This window comes from Dama dama, chromosome 2 (genome assembly GCF_033118175.1).
Source record: "Dama dama isolate Ldn47 chromosome 2, ASM3311817v1, whole genome shotgun sequence".
Taxonomy (NCBI): Eukaryota; Metazoa; Chordata; class Mammalia; order Artiodactyla; family Cervidae; genus Dama; species Dama dama.
This window is the reverse complement of record NC_083682.1, coordinates 23773234-23794924: the sequence shown is the minus strand read 5'-3', so window position 1 is coordinate 23794924 and position 21691 is coordinate 23773234. Positions and strand designations below refer to the sequence as shown.

Sequence of the window (21691 nt, the reverse complement as noted above, 5' to 3'; positions counted from 1 at the left end):
TCTACCCTTCCCTAAAGACTGCTATTATCGCTATAGACAGTAGTGTTCTGCCTCATCTCTGAAACTCAACCAGTTCCTCCCACTTTTTATAATGACTTGCTGGTCTCCTCAGGGATGGGTTTGATATATGAGGAGTGACAGTTCTAAGCCAAAGAGAGCACTGGATACGGTGCTTCATTCATTCAGCAGTCGGTCAGGATGAGGCGCGTGTTGGCCCCTCCGCTCCTCACTGGACTGCGAGGCAGTGAAGGGACTGACGCTGCGTCATCTTTCCGTGTGCTCATCTGTACTAGAAACCCTCAGTGCTTGTTACGCCCATGTTCTGTGACTTGTGGGAGCTTAGTTCCTCAACCAGGGATTGAAACCAAAAGTCACATCAGTAAAAGCACTGAGTCCTAATCACTGGATTGTGAGAAAACTCCCAAAAATACTTAATAAATAAACTTAAAAGATTCCATCATTTTTCACTTAAAGTTATATGACCGAATTTTTTCCATTCCTGGACATATATTCAGAAAAGACAAAAACTAATTTGAAAAGATATGTGCACCCCCCATGTTCATAACAATACTATTAACAATATCCAAGACATAGCTCTGTGGTAAAGAATTTGACTGCCAAGCAGGAGACATGGGTTTGATCTCTGGGTCAGGAAGATCCTCTGGAGGAGGAAAGGACATCCCACTCCAAAATTCCTGCCTGGGAAATTCCATGTACAGAGGATCCTGGCGGGCTACAGTCCAAGGAATCACAAAAGACTTGGACATGATTTAGTGACCAAAAAACAGCAACAAAAAGACATGGAAGCAACTTAAATGTCCACTTTTGGATGGATATATGAAGAAGATGTGATATATATAACATATACAATGGAATATTGCTCAGCCATTAAAAAAGAGTGAGAAAATGCCATTTGCAGCAACATGGATGATCCTAGAAATTATTACACTAAGTGAAATGTCAGATAGAGAAAGACAAAAATGATATCAGCTATATGTGAAGTCTAAAAAAAACTATACAAATGAATTTAGTTACAAAATAGAAGAGATAGAAAACAAACTTGAGGTTACCAAAGGTTTGAAAAAGGAGGGAGGGATAGATTAGGTGTTTGGGATTAACAGATACCCACTACTACATATAAAATAGATAAACAATAAGGACCTACCATATAACACAGGGAATTATATTTGATATTCAATATTTTGTAATGGTTTATAAAGGAAAAGATTCTAAAAGAATACATATAAGCAGACATATATATAACTGAGTAACTTTGCTTTACACTTGAAACCGATACAACATTATAAATCAACTATATGTCAATAAAAATTTTTAAGGGAAAAAGATTTTGGAGTAGGAATAAATTTATGTAATATTTGAATTATTCTTTTTTTTTAAATTAAAGCTTTATCCACATCTTATTTAAAAATATGACTGGAAATCTACCACTATAGTTTTAAAATAATTCCTATAAGAATATTACACTCTTTTCTTTACATATTTCATCATTGTGTTCTAAATATATATCTGATATGGGGATATGTTAATTGCATTGTTCTGGAAATGTGATGATATTATGCAAGTTTCTGCATGTAAAAAGAATATTTATAGGATATATTCTTACAAATATTCAGCCCACTAAACCCCAGAGGTCAGAATGTCTTGAGGAACACTTGGTTTTATATTTCTGTGCATAAAATACTTGAACTGAGAACAGAAATCACATTCATTTAAACCTGCTTTTTCTTAGCTTAAAGAAAAAAGGAACAATTGACATCTTTCCTCTTAAAGCGATGAGAACAGGGTAAGAAAAGTTACTCAGCTAGTTTCAGAGGAGGAAGGTGAGTTTCACAGTCACAATGTTCATGTTGTATAGGAGTTAAAACAAACAGGTTCTAAATTAATTCCTGATTTTCCCGTAAGCTAGAGGTTCTGATGTTTGCAGGCCATCAAGCCACAGGAGTGGAGAGAAGAACCTGTGGACACCTATCTTAGACTCAGATGTGTAGTGTCCACTTTGCTTATTTAAGTCACTTAGTGTCTAATGTGTGAATTAGTCTATGACATCATTGGCCTCTAAAACAGGAATTTTAATACTAGAAATATTTTTATACACAATGGACAATGCACAAAATGTCTTATTTAATTTGCATGATGATTTTTAGAAGTATTTTTTTTTTTTTACAGGTTAAAACATGAGCTCAGAGATCCTCTTTGATGGATCAGATGGTACACTGTGTTAGACCTGGCAATGAAACAAAATGTATTTGACTCGTGATTCAGTGCTCTTTCTGCCACTTTTGTGTTAATGGCGCCCTTCTTTAAAAGGGGGCAATCATTTGACAGTCAACTTTGATTTTTTAAAAAAAATTATATTCTAGACCCGTCTGTCCAATACTACAGTCACTAGCCTTGTGTGGTCACTGAGCACTTGAAATGTAGTATGATTTGAGGTGTACTCTAAATATAAATACTTTATTAATTTCAAAGATTTGTACAAAAAAGCACAAATTGCTTCATAAGGATTTTTACATCATTATATGTTAAAATGTAAGTTTTTGTATATACCAAATTAAATACAGTATTAAATTGATTACAGAAAACAATGAGCTTCTAGGACATTAATCACTCATGTGATTGTATTATCTTTCCTTTTCTAAATTTTTGGTTCTTTTTAATTTTTTGACCGTGTGGCATGTGGGATCTCTTTTCCTCAACCAGTGGTGAAGTCTGCACCCCTTACACTGGTGGTGTCTTAACAACTGGACCACCAGGAAAGACCCTGCATTATCTTTCTATTGAGAAATGCTGATCTAGACCTTACCTTTGAAAAAATACTTTCAATTCTCATAGTTTTGATAGTAGTAGGTAGTGCACAGAAATATTTAAAAACTTAGCTTTTAAATTGCTAAATTGTTTTTGAATTCCAAAATGCACCTAAGTGTAAGGCGAGTGCAGAGGAAAAGAGAGCAAGCCGGGAAGTCAGGCAAGAAAAGGGAAATTTATTAGAGGGAAACAAGACAGTGACTGGCCCTTAAGGATAACAAGCATCCTCCCTTTCTGATGAGGTCTTTCTTATACCACACCAATGAAAAATTCTCTGAAAGGATTGCTAACTTTTAGCCTGTAGTTGAGACCTGTGGTCATGTAAGCAGAGGTCTGGAATCTGGTGGTCTCGTAGTTTTGAGTAGGTAAGCACCAGTGAGAAAACAGAATGTCATTTGGGCAATTTGGTTAGTCTCAAGGATCACTGTGGTTTTATTCTTTGTTTGCAAGGTCAATATAATGAGCCATCTTAACAATGAGACCCCATGAGGGCCCTGTCATTCCAACCTTTTTGATTCAGGATAAGGGCCAAAGGTCAATCTTCCATAATTGCTTTCTGTGGGACAGGGGCATTATGGGGTGAGATAAGAAAAGGGCTGGATGTGGGTCAAAGGGATTTGTGTGGGGTTGAAGCTTCTGATAATCTGAGTGAGTCAGAAGTAGTTTGTGGATAGTTCGGTTGGTGAAGACTTGTAAGGGGTGCTGAAGAAATTTTGAAAAAAGAGCATTAAACATGGGTCATAAGTTAAAATAAGGGTAAGGAGAAGAAGAGAGCCTGGAAAAGGCAGGACTCAGAGTATCCAATTCCAATAGCTTAACCAGTTTTCCCATGAGTTACTGAGGTGTTGAGGTATTCTCGAGGACCTCTGTCATTTTGGCTGCTGCCTTTCCATTCAGTTCAGTTGCCGAGTCGAGAACAACTCTTTGCGACCCCATGGGTTGCAGCATGCCAGGCTTTCCTGTCCATCGTCAACTCCCGGAGCCTACTCAAACTCATGTCCATTGTGAGATGACATCCAACCATCTCACCCTCTGTTGTCCCCTTCTCTTCCCACCTTCAATCTTTCCCAGCATCAGGGTCTTTTCCAATGAGTCCATTTTTTTGCATCAGGTGGCCAAAGTTTTGTAGTTTCAGCTTCAGAATATTCAGGACTAATTCTTTTAGGATTGACTGGTTGGATCTCCTTCCAGTCCAAGGAACTCTCAACAGTCTTCTCCAACAACACAGTTAAAAAGCATCAGTTCTTCAGCGCTCAGCTTTCTTTATAATCCAACTCTCACATCCATACTTGACTACTAGAAAAACCAAAACTTTGACTAGATGGACCTTTATTGGTAAAGTAATGTTTCTGCTTTTAAATATGCTGTCTAAGTTGATCATAGCTTTTTCTTCAGGGGGCAAGAGTCTTTTAATATCATAGCTGCAGTAACCATCTGCAGTGATTTTGGAGCCCCCCAAAATAAAGTCTGTCACTGTTTCTATTGATTCCCCATCTATTTGCCTTGAAGTGATGAGACCAGGTGCCCTGACATTAGTTTTCTGAATATTGAATTTTAAGCCAACTTTTTCACTCTTCTCTTTCACTTTCATCAAGAGGCTCTTTAGTTCTTCTTCACTTTCTGCCATAATGGTGGTGTCATCTCGAAAGGTTGTTGCTGAACCACAAAAAGATGCTGGGACTCTTGGCCTCTGGAGGAGAAGGATTCAATCTGGGGCCAGAGACAAGGCTTGATCACTCAGAGGTTTTGTATAATAAAGTTTTATTAAAGTGTACAGGAGATAGAGAAAGCTTCTGACATAGGCATCAGAAGGGGGCAGAAAGAGTACCCCCTTGCTAGTGTTAGCAGTGGAGTTATATACTACCCAATTGGTTATTATGTTGAATCAAAAGAATGTCTGGAAGTTGTAAAGACCTCACTAGATCTACTCCCATAATTTATATTTTAAGATAACAGGATTAGCCAGAAGGTAGTTTCCAGAGACTGTTCTCAAGTACGATGCATTACTGTTATATGATCCTAAGGAATGTAGAGGGGAAAAGTTTGTCCTTTCTTCCTCTTTGAGAATTCCAGACCCCTCTCTCCTTGGGGACCCCTAGACTTCTTATCAACCTGCCTAGGAAAGGACTCTCTCAATCTGCATATCTGAGATTATTGATATTTCTTCCAGCAATCTTGATTCCAGCTTGTGCTTCATCAAACCTGGCATTTCACATGATATACTCTGCATATAAATTTAAAAAGCAGGGTGATAATATACTGCCTTGACATAGTCCTTTCCCAATTTGGAACCAGTCTGTTCCATGTCCAGTTCTAACTTTTGCTTCTTGACTTGCATACAGATTTCTCAAGAGGCAGGTCAGGTGGTCTGGTATTCCCATCTCTTTAAGAGTTTTCCATAGTTTGTTGTGATCCACACAGTCAAAGGCTTTGGTGTGGTCAGTAAAGCAAAAGTAGACGTTTTTCTGGAACTCTCTTGCTTTTTCCATAACCCAGCAGATGTTGGCAATTTGATCTCTGGTTCCTCTGCCTTTTCTAAATCCAGCTTGATTCTTGATTCTTAAATCCTGCTTCCTTTACAATGCCTGATTTACTGGCATAGAAGCAGCAAGCTTCCTCCAAAAATAGGCATAAGCCTCCTTTTCCTGCTGTGAGGAGGTCTAATTCTCTTCTGTTTTCAAGGACCACTGCTGCCAGGGAATCTAGCTGGTTATGAATAGTAATAAAGCTGGTAGTTTTTTTCTTCTAGGCTCTCAGTGAGGTCCTTAGAAAGGCTTTGATAGTATTTTAAAGAAGTTGTGGGTCCTGTGGTCCTTGTCCCAATTCTAGCAACTATTCCTAAACTGATTAACAAAGAATTGAATTGCCCCTCTGGTTCAGTTATTGCTGCGGCCAGAGTAGCAGGTAGCGATCGAAAGTGATTGACACACAGTTTGGGAAAAAGAAACTAGAGACAGAACTAAGGTTTTAAAGATGGGACCAGGGGACTCAACACCTCTTGGATCAAGAGCCCTGTTCCTCGGATCCACATTCTTGTTATTTAGTGTTTTGGCAAACAGAAAGTATTTGTCGTGCTACGATAAAGTCAGGCTCCTCTGTCCCTGGTCACGTCTCCCATTTTATTGGTTACTTCAAACTGTCTTTATTATTGTCTTGTACAAGGGATATCACCTAGCTGGAGGTCATAAACCTGCATATGCCTTGGGAAAACATCTTGGTGTGTGCACAAGCAGCGTTCTGAACTTGAGCTGACCCAGATCCACACTATGTTTTCCCTTAATTTAGCAGGGCATGATGACCCCAACTAATCAACCCAATGTACTTTTATTTGGGTTATGCTTTATTGTTGTATTTTGCTTTCATTCTTTCCCCATGGTGATTTTCTCATGGCTTAGCCAGAGCAACAGGTGTCTATTAACCCCTGCAGATTTTGAGTTAGTGAGACAGGGAGTGTCTGAATGTTAAGAGCAATAGAAATATCTGGGGCCAGATATACCAGGGTGCATGTTCCTGTCCAGTTAGCGGGAAGACATAAATAGGTAGTGATTCCACATAAGAAAAATATTCCAAGAGTAACAAGACAAAAGCTGAAATTGATAGTAAATAGGAGCCTTTCTGGGAACTTGTGAATAGTCTCTGAAAATGACAGTGAACTCGCCAGTGTAGCCGCTACAAGAGGCGTATTTATGCCATATGCAGAAGGGAATCTTCCTGAGAAAGTAAGAGAATGTCCTGCAATTCCGAGACATGGTAGATGGATCATCCTGAAGGGAAGGAGAGATATGAAATGTGATTACAGAGGTGTGGTGGTATAGTTCCTAGTTTGGGGTAAGAATTGTTTATAGAATTTTGTCTGGAAAAACAGAAAGGAACTTGTTGTTGTAGATGAATGTCAGGAGTGGTAGGTCCTCCTCTAGCTGGTTCTTTATGAGTAGAAGTGATATCTTTAAGGAGAGAGGTCAGTATCTTGTCCAGATTGTGAATTTGATCAATTGAATATAAATAACACATGTATGATATAAAAAGAGATTCTCCTCCATATGTATGATAAAGAGAAGTGTTTATGTGAGTCCACTTATCTGTGGAAATGGGGAGTGCCAATACTCTGGGTGAGGAGATGGATAAGCAAATCCAACAATCACTGGCAGGGTTGGGTTTGAGGTACTGGGTAAACAATGGGTCAGATATAGAGTTCTGAATAGGTAGCAAGGTTTGGGGCAGGGTGAGTTATAGACAGGGTATTAATGTGAAGTTTGGACTATAAAAGAAGAGGGGTAAAAGTAAAATCATGAAGTGACGTCCCATGTCTAAGGGCAGAAAATGATAAAAATAAGAATCCAGGTGTAGAAATCAATTTGGGTTGGTGTGAACCCTATGAAATCTCCTTGAAGACAAAGATTGTTTATGATGTCAAGGAGTAAAGGGAGATCAATAAGAGTAGTGTTTCCAGGAAAGGTAAGGGTTTGTTTTACTATGTGAAGGAAAGTGGATAATGAATTCATCTAGGCTGATCATAGTAAGAAGAGGGCCATGACCCAAAAAACAAGAATTATGAAGGACTGATGCTAAAGCTGAAACTCCAATACTTTGGTCACCTGATGCGAAGAACTGACTCGTTGGAAAAGACCCTGATGCTGCGAAAGATTGAAGGTGGGAGGAGAGGGGACAACAGAGGATAAGATGGTTGGATGGCATCACCAACTCCATGGACATGAGTTTCAGCAAGCTCTTGGAATCAGTGATGGACAGGAAAGCCTGGTGTGCTGCAGTCCATGGGGTCACAAAAAGTTGGACATGACTGAGCAACTGAACTGAACTGAATGGAGAAGTAAGTAAAACAGAAGGAAAGCTTTTGATTGATAGTCCACTCATTGGGAGACACAGAGTAAACTCCTATTATGAATAGGATAAGTAGGGGAAATCCTAGTCCAATTAGTAACCGATACATCTGTTTTTGTTTTACTTATCAATATTTGTTTCTGGCTGTTCTGTTTCTTCAGGAATTTGATCCAGCCAAAGCCTGGTGGGTCTCAGAACAGTGCTGGTGTAGCAAGGAGCGTTTGAGTGGCGAATGTTTCTTAGCAGAGATGGAGAGTCTCCTGGGGTCAACTTTAACCTAGAGATATGAAACCGAGAGGAATGACCCGCTAGTTTAGCAGCTGTTAGTGTGGTTAGAATGACCTCAAGTGGACATCATTATGGTGTAAGGTTTTAAGCAGGACTTGTCCCCCAGGTATGAGTGTTAAGTCAGCTTAATTTGATGTTAATTTGAGTTAATTTGATAAGGCTTTGGGAGAGAGCAATCTGCTTGTTCTCTCATGAGGTGTCTAATAAGGTTAAGGGTGGGAGGATAATCTCCCTGCAAGGGGCTGGTAGCAGGAAACTGACTTAAGAGAAAGGGCATCCATACATGAGGTCAAAAGGACTGTGGAAAGATGGGGCCTGTGGAGTAGCCCTAATGTTAGTGTAAGCCATGGGAAGGAGTTTGGTCTGTGGCCTTTGCAGTTCTAGAGAATTTGGTTAGGTATGTTTAAGAATAGAATTTGCCTTTTCTACTTTTCCCAAGGATTGGGATCTGTAAGGAATATGTAGTGTCCAAGTTATGTCAAGGGATTGGCCTACTTGTTGAACGATTTGGGAGATAAAAGCTGGCTCATTATCGGATTGGAGAGAGAGTGGGAGGCCAAAGCGAGGGATGATTTCTTGTATGAGAAACTGTCACCTCTGAGGCAGTTTCTGATCTCGTAGGAAAAGCCTCATCCACCCTAAAAAAGTGTCTACTAGAGTAAGCATGAGTTTTATTTTTCATTTTGGAGGCATGTGAGTGAAGTCAATTTGCCAGTCCTCTCCTGGGATATGTCCTGGAGCCTCGTGTTGGTCATGAGGGAACAGGCTTTAGGGCTCCCTGTGGTGAGACTGAGGAGCAGATAATGCAAGAGTGAGTGATTTGTTGTAGGAGTGAAAAGAAGGTTTGGATAGGTGAAAACAGGTTTTAAGAGATGACAAAGAAATTTAGTGCCTATGTGTAGGGCCTGATGAATGTAAGAATCCTTGCGGTCTGAGAGTGGGGAAGGACATAGCAGCCCTGTTTTTGTAACCAGTCTCCTTGTGGTTGTGCTCCCTGTTGTAATAATCATGTTTTTTCTTTGGGGAGATAAAGGGGCTTTATGTTGCGGATTAGTGTATGTTGTTGAGCTAGTGATTGGAGTGAGGCTTGTTTTGTTTCTCAGTCTGCGGCTTAGCTGCCTCATGAAATGGAGCCTGAGGCTAACTGGTGACCTCAGCAATGTATGATGCCTACTGCAGTTGGCATGTTAGCTACTTTTAAAAGTTGGAGTATAAGCTGGGTATTAGTTATGGGAAAGCCTTTAGTAGACAGGCGCCCTCGTTCCTTCCAGATGGCAGCATGTGAGTGTATGACGTGGAAAGTATATTTAAAATCAGTGTATATGTTTACTCTCTTGTTAGCTGCGAGGGTAAGGGCTCTAGTTAGTGCAATAAGTTCTGCATTTGGGGAAGAGTTTCCCAAGGGGAGAGGTTGGGATTCAATAATTTTGGTGTCAGAGACAATTGAATATCTAGCTACTTTTTTTCCTTCTGATGTTGTAGACGAGCTGCCATCACTATACTAAGTAAAGTCAGGGTTATTTAAAGGGGTTGAGGAAATGTGGGAGAAATGGAACATCAGGTCTTCTAATGCTCTTTGCAAGTATGGGTGGGGGGCTCAGAAGAATTAGGGGTAAGGGTGGCAGGGTTGAGAGTAGGACAGCATTCAAAGGAGAACTTGGGAGATTCAAGAGGGATGGCCTGAATTAGTTGGATGCATGAAGGAGATAGAAGGGTCATGGATTTGTGAGAAAGTAAGTCTTTAAAGTCATGTGGTGAAAAATGACAGTGGGTGCTCCAAAAGAAATTTTTTTTACTTTCTGAGCGAGGAATGTAGCAGCTGCCAGAGCACATAGGCAGGCTGGCCATCCTTGAACTGTTGTATCTAATTGCTTTGATAGATAAGCAACAAGGCTGAAGGAGGGACCCTGATTTTGTCCCAAAATTCCTAGGGCAATTTTGTGTCTCTCAGTATTGAAGAGTACTAAGGGGCAAGAAAGGTTAGGCAGTGTTAGAGATGAGACTGAGAGAATGGCTTGCTTAAGGGTGTTAAAGGCTGAATAGATATTTGATTTTAGCTCTAGGGGTTCTGAAAGACCTCCTCGGATGGCTTGATATAGGGGTTGTGCCAAGAGGATGACATTAGGAATCTAGAGATGTAGATATCCAGCTAACCCCAAGAAGGACAGGATCTCTGTTTTTGATGTAGGGAGTGGTAGGGTGGATATAAGGGACTTTCTATCAGTAGTAATATATCTTTTTGTTGGTGTTAAAAGGACTCTGAGATGGGTGACTCTAGGAAGAGAGAGCTGAACCTTGGTGGGAGGTACTCTATAGCCTCGATCAACTAGATAATTGAGGAGTTGTATAGTGTATTGTTGAGAGTGTGTAAGCGAAGGACTACAAAGGAGGAGATCATCCACATATTGGAGGACAGTACTCGGAGTAAGGCCAAGAGAGGATAGGTCTGATGTTAGAAGAGGTTGGTCAAAGAAATGAGGGTTATCACAAAAGCCTTGTGGGAGGACTGTCCATGTCAGCTGTTGGGAGCAATGATTGTCTGGATCAGTCCAGGTAAAGGCAAAGAGGTCTTGAAAGTCTGGGTGTAAAAAGATAGTAAAGAAAGCATATTTGAGGTCTAGAACAGTGACGTGGGTAGTGGAAGAGGGAATGAGAGAGAAAAGAGTATAGGGATTTGGAACTACTGGGTGTATGGGGATAACAGCCACATTGATAATTCTCAGCTCCTGGACCAGGTGATAGGAGCCATTTGACTTTTTGCAGATAGGATAGGGGTGTTTTAGGGAGACTGAGTTGGGCATAAGAAGCCCTGACATAGGAGTTTAGTGATGATAGGTTTTAACCCTTGTTGATGCTCTTGGGAGATGGGGTATTGTGGTTGACTAGGGGATTTAGAGTAGTCTTTGAGATGGATATGAATTGGAGCATGGTGAGAGGCAACAGATAGGTTACATGTATCCCCAGCTATGGGGTTCACAGACTAGGAGGGCAATGGGGCAAGGGAAGAGGAGGTGGGGTTGAGGAGCAGTAGCCAGGCTAGATCAGAAGGTGGGCTTGGGATAGTAATAGAGGCTTTAAATTTTGAGACATGTTCTTTCTGAAGGATAGAAGTGGGGCATTTTGGGAGTATGAGAAAAGAATTGGAAAATGAGGTATCTTGAAGTATGCAAGGTAGAGGCTCAGTTATTCATGGCATAGATATTAAACTGTCAATCCCAATAACAGAGACCTGTGATACCTTGGTTTTACTGGAGCAGGTAAGCATAGCAGAGTAAGTGGCCCCCCTGTCAATGAGAAAGGAGATTGGCTTACCTGCAGCTGTAAGATTTACCCTGGGCTCCGTAGAGGTGATGAGAGTCAGGCCCTGGGGCCCTCGGCACCTTTAGTCTTCAGCAGTGAGTCCAAGGAGTCTGGGCAGAGCTGGATCAGAGGACTCCTGCTGGGGATCAGGAGAGGATGTCTGGATCCCTAGAGGGGGATCTGGGCATTTGACCTTACAATGTCTCTTTATGGAACAGCTGGGGCATGGATCTTGGCTTTAGGCATAAGCAGTGGCCTCCTTTGCCACATTTGAAGCACGGCCCAGGTGGCTTCCTTTCTTTGTTGGTTGATGGAGGCTTCAAGCCATGTAATGCTGTGCTGTGCTTAGTCACTCAGTCGTGTCTTACTCTTTACAACCTCATGGACTGTAGCCCACCAGGCTCCTCTGACCCTTGGGATTCTCCAGGCAAGAATACTGGAGTGAGTTGTCATGCCCTTCTCCAGGGGAATCTTCCCAACTCCAGGATTGAATCCAGTTCTCCTACATTGCAGGCAGATTCTTTACCAACTGAGCCACCAGGGAAGCCCAGGGCCATGTAGGGCACTGGCTGAAAAGTGCTATTTGACTTGATCTCATTGTGCCTTCTCTAGCATTGCCTGCTCTTCCCAGTTATTGAAAATGTTTAAGGTTAAATTTAAAAGGTCTCATTAAGGGGTTTGAGGGCCTTCTTCTGCCTTTTTTAGTTTCTTTCAGATATCTAGGGATGACTGTAAGATAAAATGGGTGTTAAGAACAATGGTGAACCATGAACTTCCAGATGTTCAAGCTGGATTTACAGAGCTGGAAAGAGAGAGGAACCAGACATCAAATTGCCAGCATGAATTGGATCATCAAAAAAGCAAGAGAGATCCAGAATAAAATCTATTTCTGCTTTATTTTTATGCCAAAGCCTTTGACTGTGTGGATCACAACAAACTGTGGAAAATTTTTCAAGAGATGGGAATACCAGACCATCTCACCTGCCTCCTGAGAAATCTGTACGCAGGTCAGAAAGCAACAGTTAGAACTGGATCTGGAACAACACACTGGTTCCAAATAGGAAGAGGAGTATGTCAAGGCTTTATATTGTCACCCTACTTATTTAACTTACATGCAGGGTACATCATGAGAAACGCTGGGTTGGATGAAGCACAAGCTGGAATCAAGATTGCTGGGAGAAATATCAATAACCTCAGATATGCAGATGACCCTACCATTATGGCACAAAGTGAAGAAGAACTAAAGAGCCTCTTGATGAAAGTAAAAGAAGAGAGTGAAAAAGTTGGCTTAAAACTCAGCATTCAGAAAACTAAGATCATGGCATCCCGTCCCATTGCTTCATGGCAAATAGATGGGGAAACAATGGAAACAGTGACAAGTTTCATTTTTTTTTTTTTTTTTTGGCTCCAAAATCATTGCAGATGGTAACTGCAGTCATGAAATTAAAAGATGCTTGCTCCTTGAAAGAAAAGTTATGACCAACCTAGACAGCATATTGAAAAGCAGAGACATTACTTTGCCAACAAAGGTCCATCTAGTCAAAGGTATGGTTTTTCCAATAGTCATGTATGGAAGTGAGAGTTGGACTATAAAGAAAGCTGAGTGCCAAAGAATTGATGCTTTTGAACTGTGTTAGAGAAGACTCTTGAGAGTCCCTTGGACTGCAAGGAGATCCAACCAGTCAACCCTAAAAGAATCAGTTCTGAATATTCTTTTATTTTTTAAATTTTTTCTTTTATTTACATGTGTTCCCCATCCTGATCCCTCCTCCCGCCTCTATCTCCATCCCATCCCTCTGGGTCTTCGCAGTGCACCAGCCCTGAGCACTTGTCTCATGCATCCAACCTGGGCTGGTGATCTGTTTCACCCTTGATAGATAAAGACCAATACAGTATACTAACACATATATATGGAATTTAAAAAGATGGTAACGATAACCCTATATGCAAAACAGAAAAAGAGACACAGATGTATAGAACAGTTCTGAATATTCTAAAACTGAAACTTCAATATTTTGGCCACCTGATGCGAAGAACTGTCTCATTGGAAAAAACCCTGATGCTGGGAAAAATTGAAGGTGGAAGGAGAAGGGGATGACAGAGGATGAGATGGTTGGATGGCATCACTGACTCAATGGACATGAATTTGAGCAAGCTCTGGGAGTTGGTGATGGATAGGGAAGCCTGGCATGCTGCAGTCCATGGGGTCACAAAGAATTGGACATGACTGAGCGCCTGAACTGAATCACTTACTAAGGTACTATACGACCCGAGGCTGGTTTATGAGAATGGAAGACTGATTGTAAAGTCACACCTGGATTTTCAACTGTTTGTGAGTCAGTATCCCGAACCTCTGTCATTGTGCAAGGGTCAACTATACTTTTGTCCAGTGAGTGGAATGTTGAATGCACGTGGCAAAGACTATAGAGCAGGAATTCTGGAAACTTCCCAATGTACAAATGTAACAAACTCCCTTAGAAACACAAAACAGAAACCATCAGTCAGTCCATTGCATCTAGGCAAGAAGACATTTTAGTTTCATATGCTGTATCAGAACCACCCCCTCCATACATTTTTCCCACTTCACTGTCAAGACAAATATAACTTGCCCTTGGAACTGCCCTTTTGGTCCAACTCTATCACCTGAGTGGTCACTTCTATGCAGGCAAATGCTTAAATGCTTGAGGCTGTCAATGACAGTCTCATAGCACCGTGGACTTATCTTCCTTATTGTTTTTATGGTTTTACATTTGATAAACCATTTCATCAACTTCTTCCTCTTCTACTGAACCAGCACCATCCAAGAGAATTTTTGGGAATAAGTCTGATGTTCAATATTTGCCTTCAATACAGTAAGCATTGGCTACATGTGACTATGGAGTACTTAAAATGTGTCAGTATTACAGAAAACAAATGGATTTTAAATTTGATGTATTTTAGTTACATTTTGAATGGCTCACAAGAATAGTGGCTACCATGTTGGAGAGCTCAGAAGAGCACTAGACAGCAATCCTTCCATATTTAATTTGCTCACCATAGTAATCTCAGCCTCAAATTTTTAATAATGTCTTCATGAAACTTTCTATTCAGTTTCCCCAGTGATAAAGAGAGAATAATTCCAGTATATACAAAACAAATGAGGATAAAGCAGAAGAGTACTTAAAATGCTATTTGACACAAAGTAAGTGATATGGGCTTCCTGGGTAGCTCAGCTGGTGAAGAATATGCCTGCAATGTAGGAGACCCCAGTTTGATTTCTGGGTCAGAAAGTTTCTCTGTAAAAGGGATAGCTACCCACTCCAGTATTTCTGAGCTTCAGTTGTGGCTCAGATGGTAAACAGTCCATCTGCAATGTGGGAGATCTTGGTTTGATCCCTGGGTTGGGAAGATCCCATAGAGGGGAGCAAGGCAACCCATTCCAGTATTCTTGCATGGAGAATCCCCATGGACAGAGAAGCCTGGTGGGCTACAGTTCATGGGTTAGCAAAGAGTTGGACAGGACTAAATGACTTAGCACAGCACAAGCACAATGCAAGTGTTATATAATTGTTTGCTATATATATGCATGAAGTTCTATGTAGACACATTTAAAAACATACAGTTTGCATCTCTTAGTTTTTGTCCCAACACCTATTATTGGTGTGTTGCATGTCGGCTGAGTGAATAAATTATTAGCTGCTTTAAAATATATGTAATACATCAAATGTGTTTTTTTAATGAATGAACTCACCTACAAGTTACTATTCAGATAAACGGGAAAATTAATTAATCTTTCTGTGCCTCAGCTTCTTTATTTTTTAAGTATTCCACATTTTTTAGGTTTAATCATATCAAATTACACCGATTCATCCTAATACTCAGGATTTCCATGGTGGTTCATGTGGTAAAGAATCTGCCTGCGATGCAGGAGACCCAGGTTCAATCCCTGGGTCAGGAAGATCCCCTGGAGAAGGGAATGGCTGCCCACCCCAGTATTCTTGCCTGGAGAATCCCATGGACGGAGGAGTCTGTCAGGCTACAGTCCAAGGGGTTGCAAAGAGTTGGACATGACTGAACAACTAACACTTCACTTTTCAGCCTAATATTATCTTCCACACTGAGCTATAGTGAGAATTGAATGAGTTAGCAAATGTAACAAGATTAATATTAAATGTAGTGCATAGTAAGTGCTCAGTAAATCCTGGCTATAAGAAATGGACTTAAGTACATAAAAATAAAATGTTTGAAGACTATATAGAGCAGCTACAACTAATAAGACTGACACATTACCTACTGCGCTAACAAGACATTTGCTACTAATAATTAGTTACAATTAAGTATTTCCCCAAACCTCAAGTAAACAGAAAAAGATTGAAATCATGGCTTCAAATATTTCAGAAATTATATTCATACAGGAAGTTTTTTTTCCAAAGAGTGTCTAGAGTGATGTCTGCAGGCTTTAATTTCTAGCCCTTAAATTAATGACCATCTACTGTCTCAATACTGAGAATATTATACACAAGAGCTAATGATATTATCAATAAAGAATGAGAAAAGAAAATTTTAATTGCTTCTATACTCCCATAGCTCATTCCTGGTGAAATGAAATCTCAAGGGAGTTTCCAATAGCTTCCAACATGTTTTTGATATTATTGATACCTCTTGTATATTGAAACCTTAGATAAAAGCATGTCACTTTGGCAAGCGTCTGGTAGAATTAAGAGGAAGCTACAATAAGGAGTCATGGCTCTTGATTCATAGTATTTCTACAAACAACTTGAATCAAGATCTGAATTTGAACACCGAGTAAAAGAGAGCATAGGAATTTCTATCTTGAACATCATCTTTAAGATTTCCTTTAGAGAGTACTTGCTCTAAAGCAGACATACAACCCAGTCTAAGTAAAGGGTGAATATCTGAACTCCATCTGTTCCAGAATTTTTTAATCTCAGTATATTAAGGGAGTCTAACCTCTGCAAGGAGAAGGAAATGGCAACCCACTCCTGTGTTCTTGCCTGGAAAATCCCATGGACGGAGGAGCCTGGGAGGCTATAGTCCATGGGGTCACTAAGAGTCGGACGTGACTGAGCAACTTCTACACACAGTCGGACACCACTGAAGCAACTTAGCAGCAGCAGCAGCAACCTCTGCAAACACCATTACAGAGATTTCCTAAAAATGGTTGCTATCTAAAAATGGTTATTCACTTCTCAGTGTACCACCTCTGAAGGCAGGAAACTATCTTTTTCATAATTCAACCTGTATTATATTTAGACCCATTTAATGATTAGACAGCCTTGCTATTGAAACAGGTATTTTATGGGCTGTAGCTCTGTCCTTTGAGGTAACATAGAATAAATCTAATTTAAATTCATGTTATTAATTGTGTAGGTACTTGGAGTAAATAATTTTGATCCAAATATTGTTGCCTTGGATAATTATAATTTGAAATTCTCCATCATAAATTATAGCCCTCAGATCGAAGCACAATTCACCAGATTTTTTTTTTTTTCTTGTGTGATTGTCACTCCCTTAACTTTGGATGTTATGTTCTTTTTAATGAAATCATTGGCAGATTGATGTGTTTTCTCTTGATCCAGATGTTTTGAACACAGATTCATTAGGCCAGTGCTACCAAATTTTGAATGTTTTTTGCAGACCTGGCTTATTCCTACTTATATCCTTCCAGATTCAGGTTTCTTTTGGAAGCTTTCATTGCCCCCTTCCCTGGGTTAGCACTATAGCCACCATGCCCTGAAGGATCTGTTCAATTATTTATCACATTGTTTAGTCTGCCCCCTCCACTCTCTCTAGACTGTAAAACTCTGAAGAGTAGGGATTCTGTCTTATTCATCTCTCTATCCTAAGTGTCTACAGCAAACTGTACTTACAGACTGTTAAATTCTTTATAATATCAAAGGCTATCAGATCCACAAGCTAACAATATCTTCTAGAATCATTATCATCATAAAAGTGTCTGTTACTCTTCTCTACATTAACATCTTCTACAAATTTCATAATGATTTATTTTATGGTATCGTCAGAGTTATTAGCATATTTTTTCAGTACAAGATTAAGTATAAGGTACCATGGAATACTCAAAATAATATCTCAAAGTGCAAGTTCCAATTTTTTTAAAAGTAAATTTGTGTTTTAAAAGGTGAACAGTTTTACCCGCTATTATCACTAAACTCTACAAAAATAGCTTTTTAAAAATTCACAACTTTGCAATGTCCTGCTAGCTAAAGACTAAGAGGACCTTACTTTGAAATGATAATCTTCATAATCACAACAGAAATTTATGCCTATGGATGAAAAGTGTCAATAACAAGAGGGTGGCAGAAAATAAATGTTGGTATCATGATTATAAATTTTTCCAGCTCTTATGCTCATTGCATGTAGTATATGTTTTATGCATGCTTTGATTTTGAGATAGTGTTTGCAGAAGACATCAGTGTTAGCTCAAGTCCTTAATTACCACTTTTGTTTCTTGTGGATATGTCAATTGCTTTTATCTGTACTATTAGGAAATCATTATCCATATTTATACTGAAAAACCAGTCACGGCTAACAAATCACTTAAGTCTCTGAATTTATTAATAGCTTCTTCATCTATATAATGGGAATAATATACTCATAAGGTTGCTAGGACACCACTTATAAAAGGCCTTGGACAGCACATGGTATACACTGAATAAATAGTAATCATTTCTGACACATTGATAATATCTGATGATACCTCTTGGGTCTCTTTCTTTTGAAGTCATCACACTGTGCTGTGCATGGAATCATCAGCTTTCTTCCAAACCCATATCCCAGAGATAGAAAGGTGCAAATAGTCTTTCTGCCTTGGTCTCTTGTGCCTATGGAAGAGTGCCTTGGTTTGAAGGTGAATTTGAAGGTGAGGACAAAGACACCAAGACCACACCCGTCCTGTTGTTATAGCCTTAGGATCATGCAAGATCCACACGCTGCAGCCCTGGTTTCCCAGAACCTAAGCCCAGGATCATAACAGGTCATGCAAAGTACTTAGCACATGGTGAGTATTCCATAAGAGATTTTAGGATGAATGAATTTAGGCTTTAATATTTCACACTTCTGAATTCTCCTCATTAAGAAACTCATGTCTTTCCTGGATGTGGAGTTCAAGTTGAATGATAGACTTATTGTTAGCCATCCAGTTGCTTTCTTGAGCTCTCTATTGGAATTTTTGAAAAGGTGACTGTAGTAGAGGTATTCACTGCAAAGGATCAGTTATTGATACACTACTGTCAGTACTTTATATTAATTTTTCCACTTACATTAATTACTGTGAATGGTTGCTCTGATATGACAATGAGATAGAAATAGAAGGGCAGATATGAGTAGCTAAAAGAAGAGATGGAAACTGAGACAGAAAGGCCTTATTTTGTATGCTTGATCACATACTTATTATACGCCTAACTGTGGGAAAATATCCAACCACTGTATTAGTTATCCAGCATGTAAGATAAGCATAGTAATATTTGCTCTGTAGAAGAGCTGAGAGGAATGAAAACAAATCATGGAAAGTTCTCATAATAAAGTTAACAGAATGGGGAATACATGTAAATTCATGGCTGATTCATGTCAATGTATGACAAAAACCACTACAATAAAAAAAAAAAATTTTCTTTGGCTGTCTAGGGACTGGGCAATACTGAGACCTACCAGGAGAGAGCTTTGGTTTGATAGCATAGAACAAACAAAGGAACCTTCTATCTTATATTCATTGTTTACACATCCTATGTTACTGAGATGCACTTTGACCACTAACGTAGATCAGGAACAGACAGAGAACTAGAGCTATCTGCTTGAAAAGTCTTGGTTTTTATATTACACATTATTGTGTTATAAGACAATAAATATCCACTTCAATTCTTCAATTCTTCCATAAATTCCCAGAGGGAAATAGCAGCAGGAAATCACTCCTCAGTGACTGAGTTCATCCTTGCTGGGCTAACAGAGCATCCAGGACTCCAGCTGCCCCTTTTCTTCCTCTTCCTAGGAGTCTATGTGGTCACGGTGGTGGGAAACCTGGTCATGATCGTATTGATTGGGCTCAGTTCTCGCCTGCACACCCCCATGTACTATTTCCTCAGCAGCTTGTCCTTCATTGACCTCTGTCAGTCCACTGTCATTACCCCCAAAATGCTGGTGAGCTTTGTGACAGAGAAGAATACTATCTCCTACCCAGCATGTATGACTCAACTCTTCTTCTTCCTTGTTTTTGTTATATCAGAATGTCATATGTTGGCTGTAATGGTGTATGATTGCTATGTTGCCATCTGTAACCCCTTGCTTTACAATGTCACCAGGTCTTACCAGCTCTGTTCTTGCATGGTGGCTGGGGTTTATATCATGGGCTTGACTGGTGCCACAGCTCACACAGGCTGCTTGCTAAGAGTGCTTTTCTGCAAGGCTGATGTGATCAACCACTACCTCTGTGATCTTTTTCCTCTATTGGAGCTCTCCTGTTCCAGTACTTACATCAATGAGGTGGTAGTTTTGTGTTTCAGTGCATTTAATATCCTCACCCCCATCCTGACCATCCTCAGCTCCTACATCTTCATCATCTCCAGCATCCTCCACATTCGTTCCACGGAGGGCAGGTCCAAAGCCTTCAGCACATGCAGCTCCCACATCTCAGCTGTTGTTATTTTCTTTGGATCTGCAGCATTCATGTACCTGCAGCCATCATCTGTCAGCTCCATGGACCAAGGGAAATTGTCCTCTGTGTTTTACACCATTATTGTGCCCATGCTGAATCCCCTGATCTACAGCCTAAGGAATAAAGATGTCAAAATTGCCTTCAATAAAATCCTTGAAAAAAGATGTTTTCTGTGAAAATGAGTGTTTTGCCTTGGCAAAAATTTATAATTTCTTGAGAAAGTTTGGTAAGGAAAGAGTCCAGACACAGGAATGTATGTCCACAAATAATGAGATCATTGCTACTATTAATACTTGATTATTTGGGATGAAAGTGGCAGGGAGAGGACTGAACTCATAGTGTTATCATATGGAGAGCAGCACTGTTTGAGGATGTGCCAGTGTCCACATGTTCATAAAACTCGGTATTACCTCTAAACATTAAAACAATATCCAAAGGCCTTCATGTGTATTATTTCATGTATGGAATATGGAACTCTTTTAGTCAAGACTTATTCATCTTTTAAAATTATTGTTTTAGGATTAAATTTTTTATTTTTTTGGCTGCACTGTGTGGCTTGGAAGATCTTAATCCCCCCAATGAAGAACTAAACCTGAGTCCGCTGCAGTGAAACTGCTGACTCCTAAACACTGGACTGCCTGGGAAATCCCAAGATTTATTTGTCTTAATTTAAGGAATAAATTCATTTTATCTGTATCCTTTGACTTTCTCAGTATCTTGTGTCCCTGGTGCTGTTTACTAATAAGACAAATATCTCCAAAGTGTGCTCTCTAAAGTAAACAATGTTTAGCCATTTGCAATCTATAAAATTCAATCTTTAATTCTTAGTTTGTGCACAGAAATGTGCTAGGAGGTACAAGGGCATATGATGGGTGATAAGACATAATTCCTATGTTATGGGACACACATGTGTTCCATACTATTGTGGAAGAAATTGACAGTAATAAACAGCCCTAAAGAATTATGTGTATTTTGACTTATATCTTTATGCAGGATTCTTTACTCCAGTGTTCTGAGATAATTCTACCACCTCCATTTCCCTGACCATCTTGTATCCATTTTCTCTTGTCTCTAAAATATATCTTATTTTTTTGCCATTCATATTTTAGAATCTTAGATTTAGAAGTGACATTCTTTTATTATTACAACGATATGGATAGTTCATGGACAAAGTTTAAAATTGAAAACATACTTTCTGATTAATGGTAAGCACCCTCTTATCCCCAAAGTATCTATTATGGAAAAGAAGCTGAGTTATTTTGAAGGGGAAAAGGGACTGTCTAAGCAATAAATTCCCTCTTTACCCTTCGACTCAGCATGAACTGTTAATACGTGATAAAAACCCCTGGTGGTTCAGATGGTAAAGAGTCTGTCTGCCAATGCAGGAGATATGGATTCAATCTCTGGGCCTGGAAGATCCTCTTAGGAGGAAATGGCAATCCCCTCCAGTATTCTTGCCTGGAAAAGTCCACGGACAGAGGAGCAAAGTGGGCTGTACTGACTCTAATGATATGAGAACTGGCAGAAGACATGTTACTAAAATATAGGAATAGATAGCAGACAGATTTCCAAAGCAAAGATGAAACTTTACCACAAAAATGAGAGATAAGGGACTTTGGATTCAAAAATTAACAAATATATAGGATTTTTTAGATACCAGTACAGAAGGGCACACTATTTTAATAATGGAAAAGAATATGATACAATAGATATATTCTAACACCAGGCACTATGATCAGTTTGGAACGGTCTCATACAGAGTTTGTCTTT

The 21691-nt window shown here is 39.6% G+C and overlaps 1 protein-coding gene across 1 annotated transcript; it reads left to right on the top strand.

The window, feature by feature from the left end:
• Positions 1 to 198: 198 nt before the first annotated feature.
• On the top strand, positions 199 to 20097 carry LOC133068177 (olfactory receptor 8G1-like). Its single transcript, XM_061159309.1, has 4 exons — positions 199 to 379; positions 5656 to 5730; positions 6460 to 6545; positions 19156 to 20097. The coding sequence occupies exons 1-4, from the start codon at positions 199 to 201 to the stop codon at positions 20095 to 20097; spliced, it is 1284 nt and encodes a 427-aa protein (XP_061015292.1).
• The last annotated feature ends 1594 nt before the right edge of the window (positions 20098 to 21691 follow it).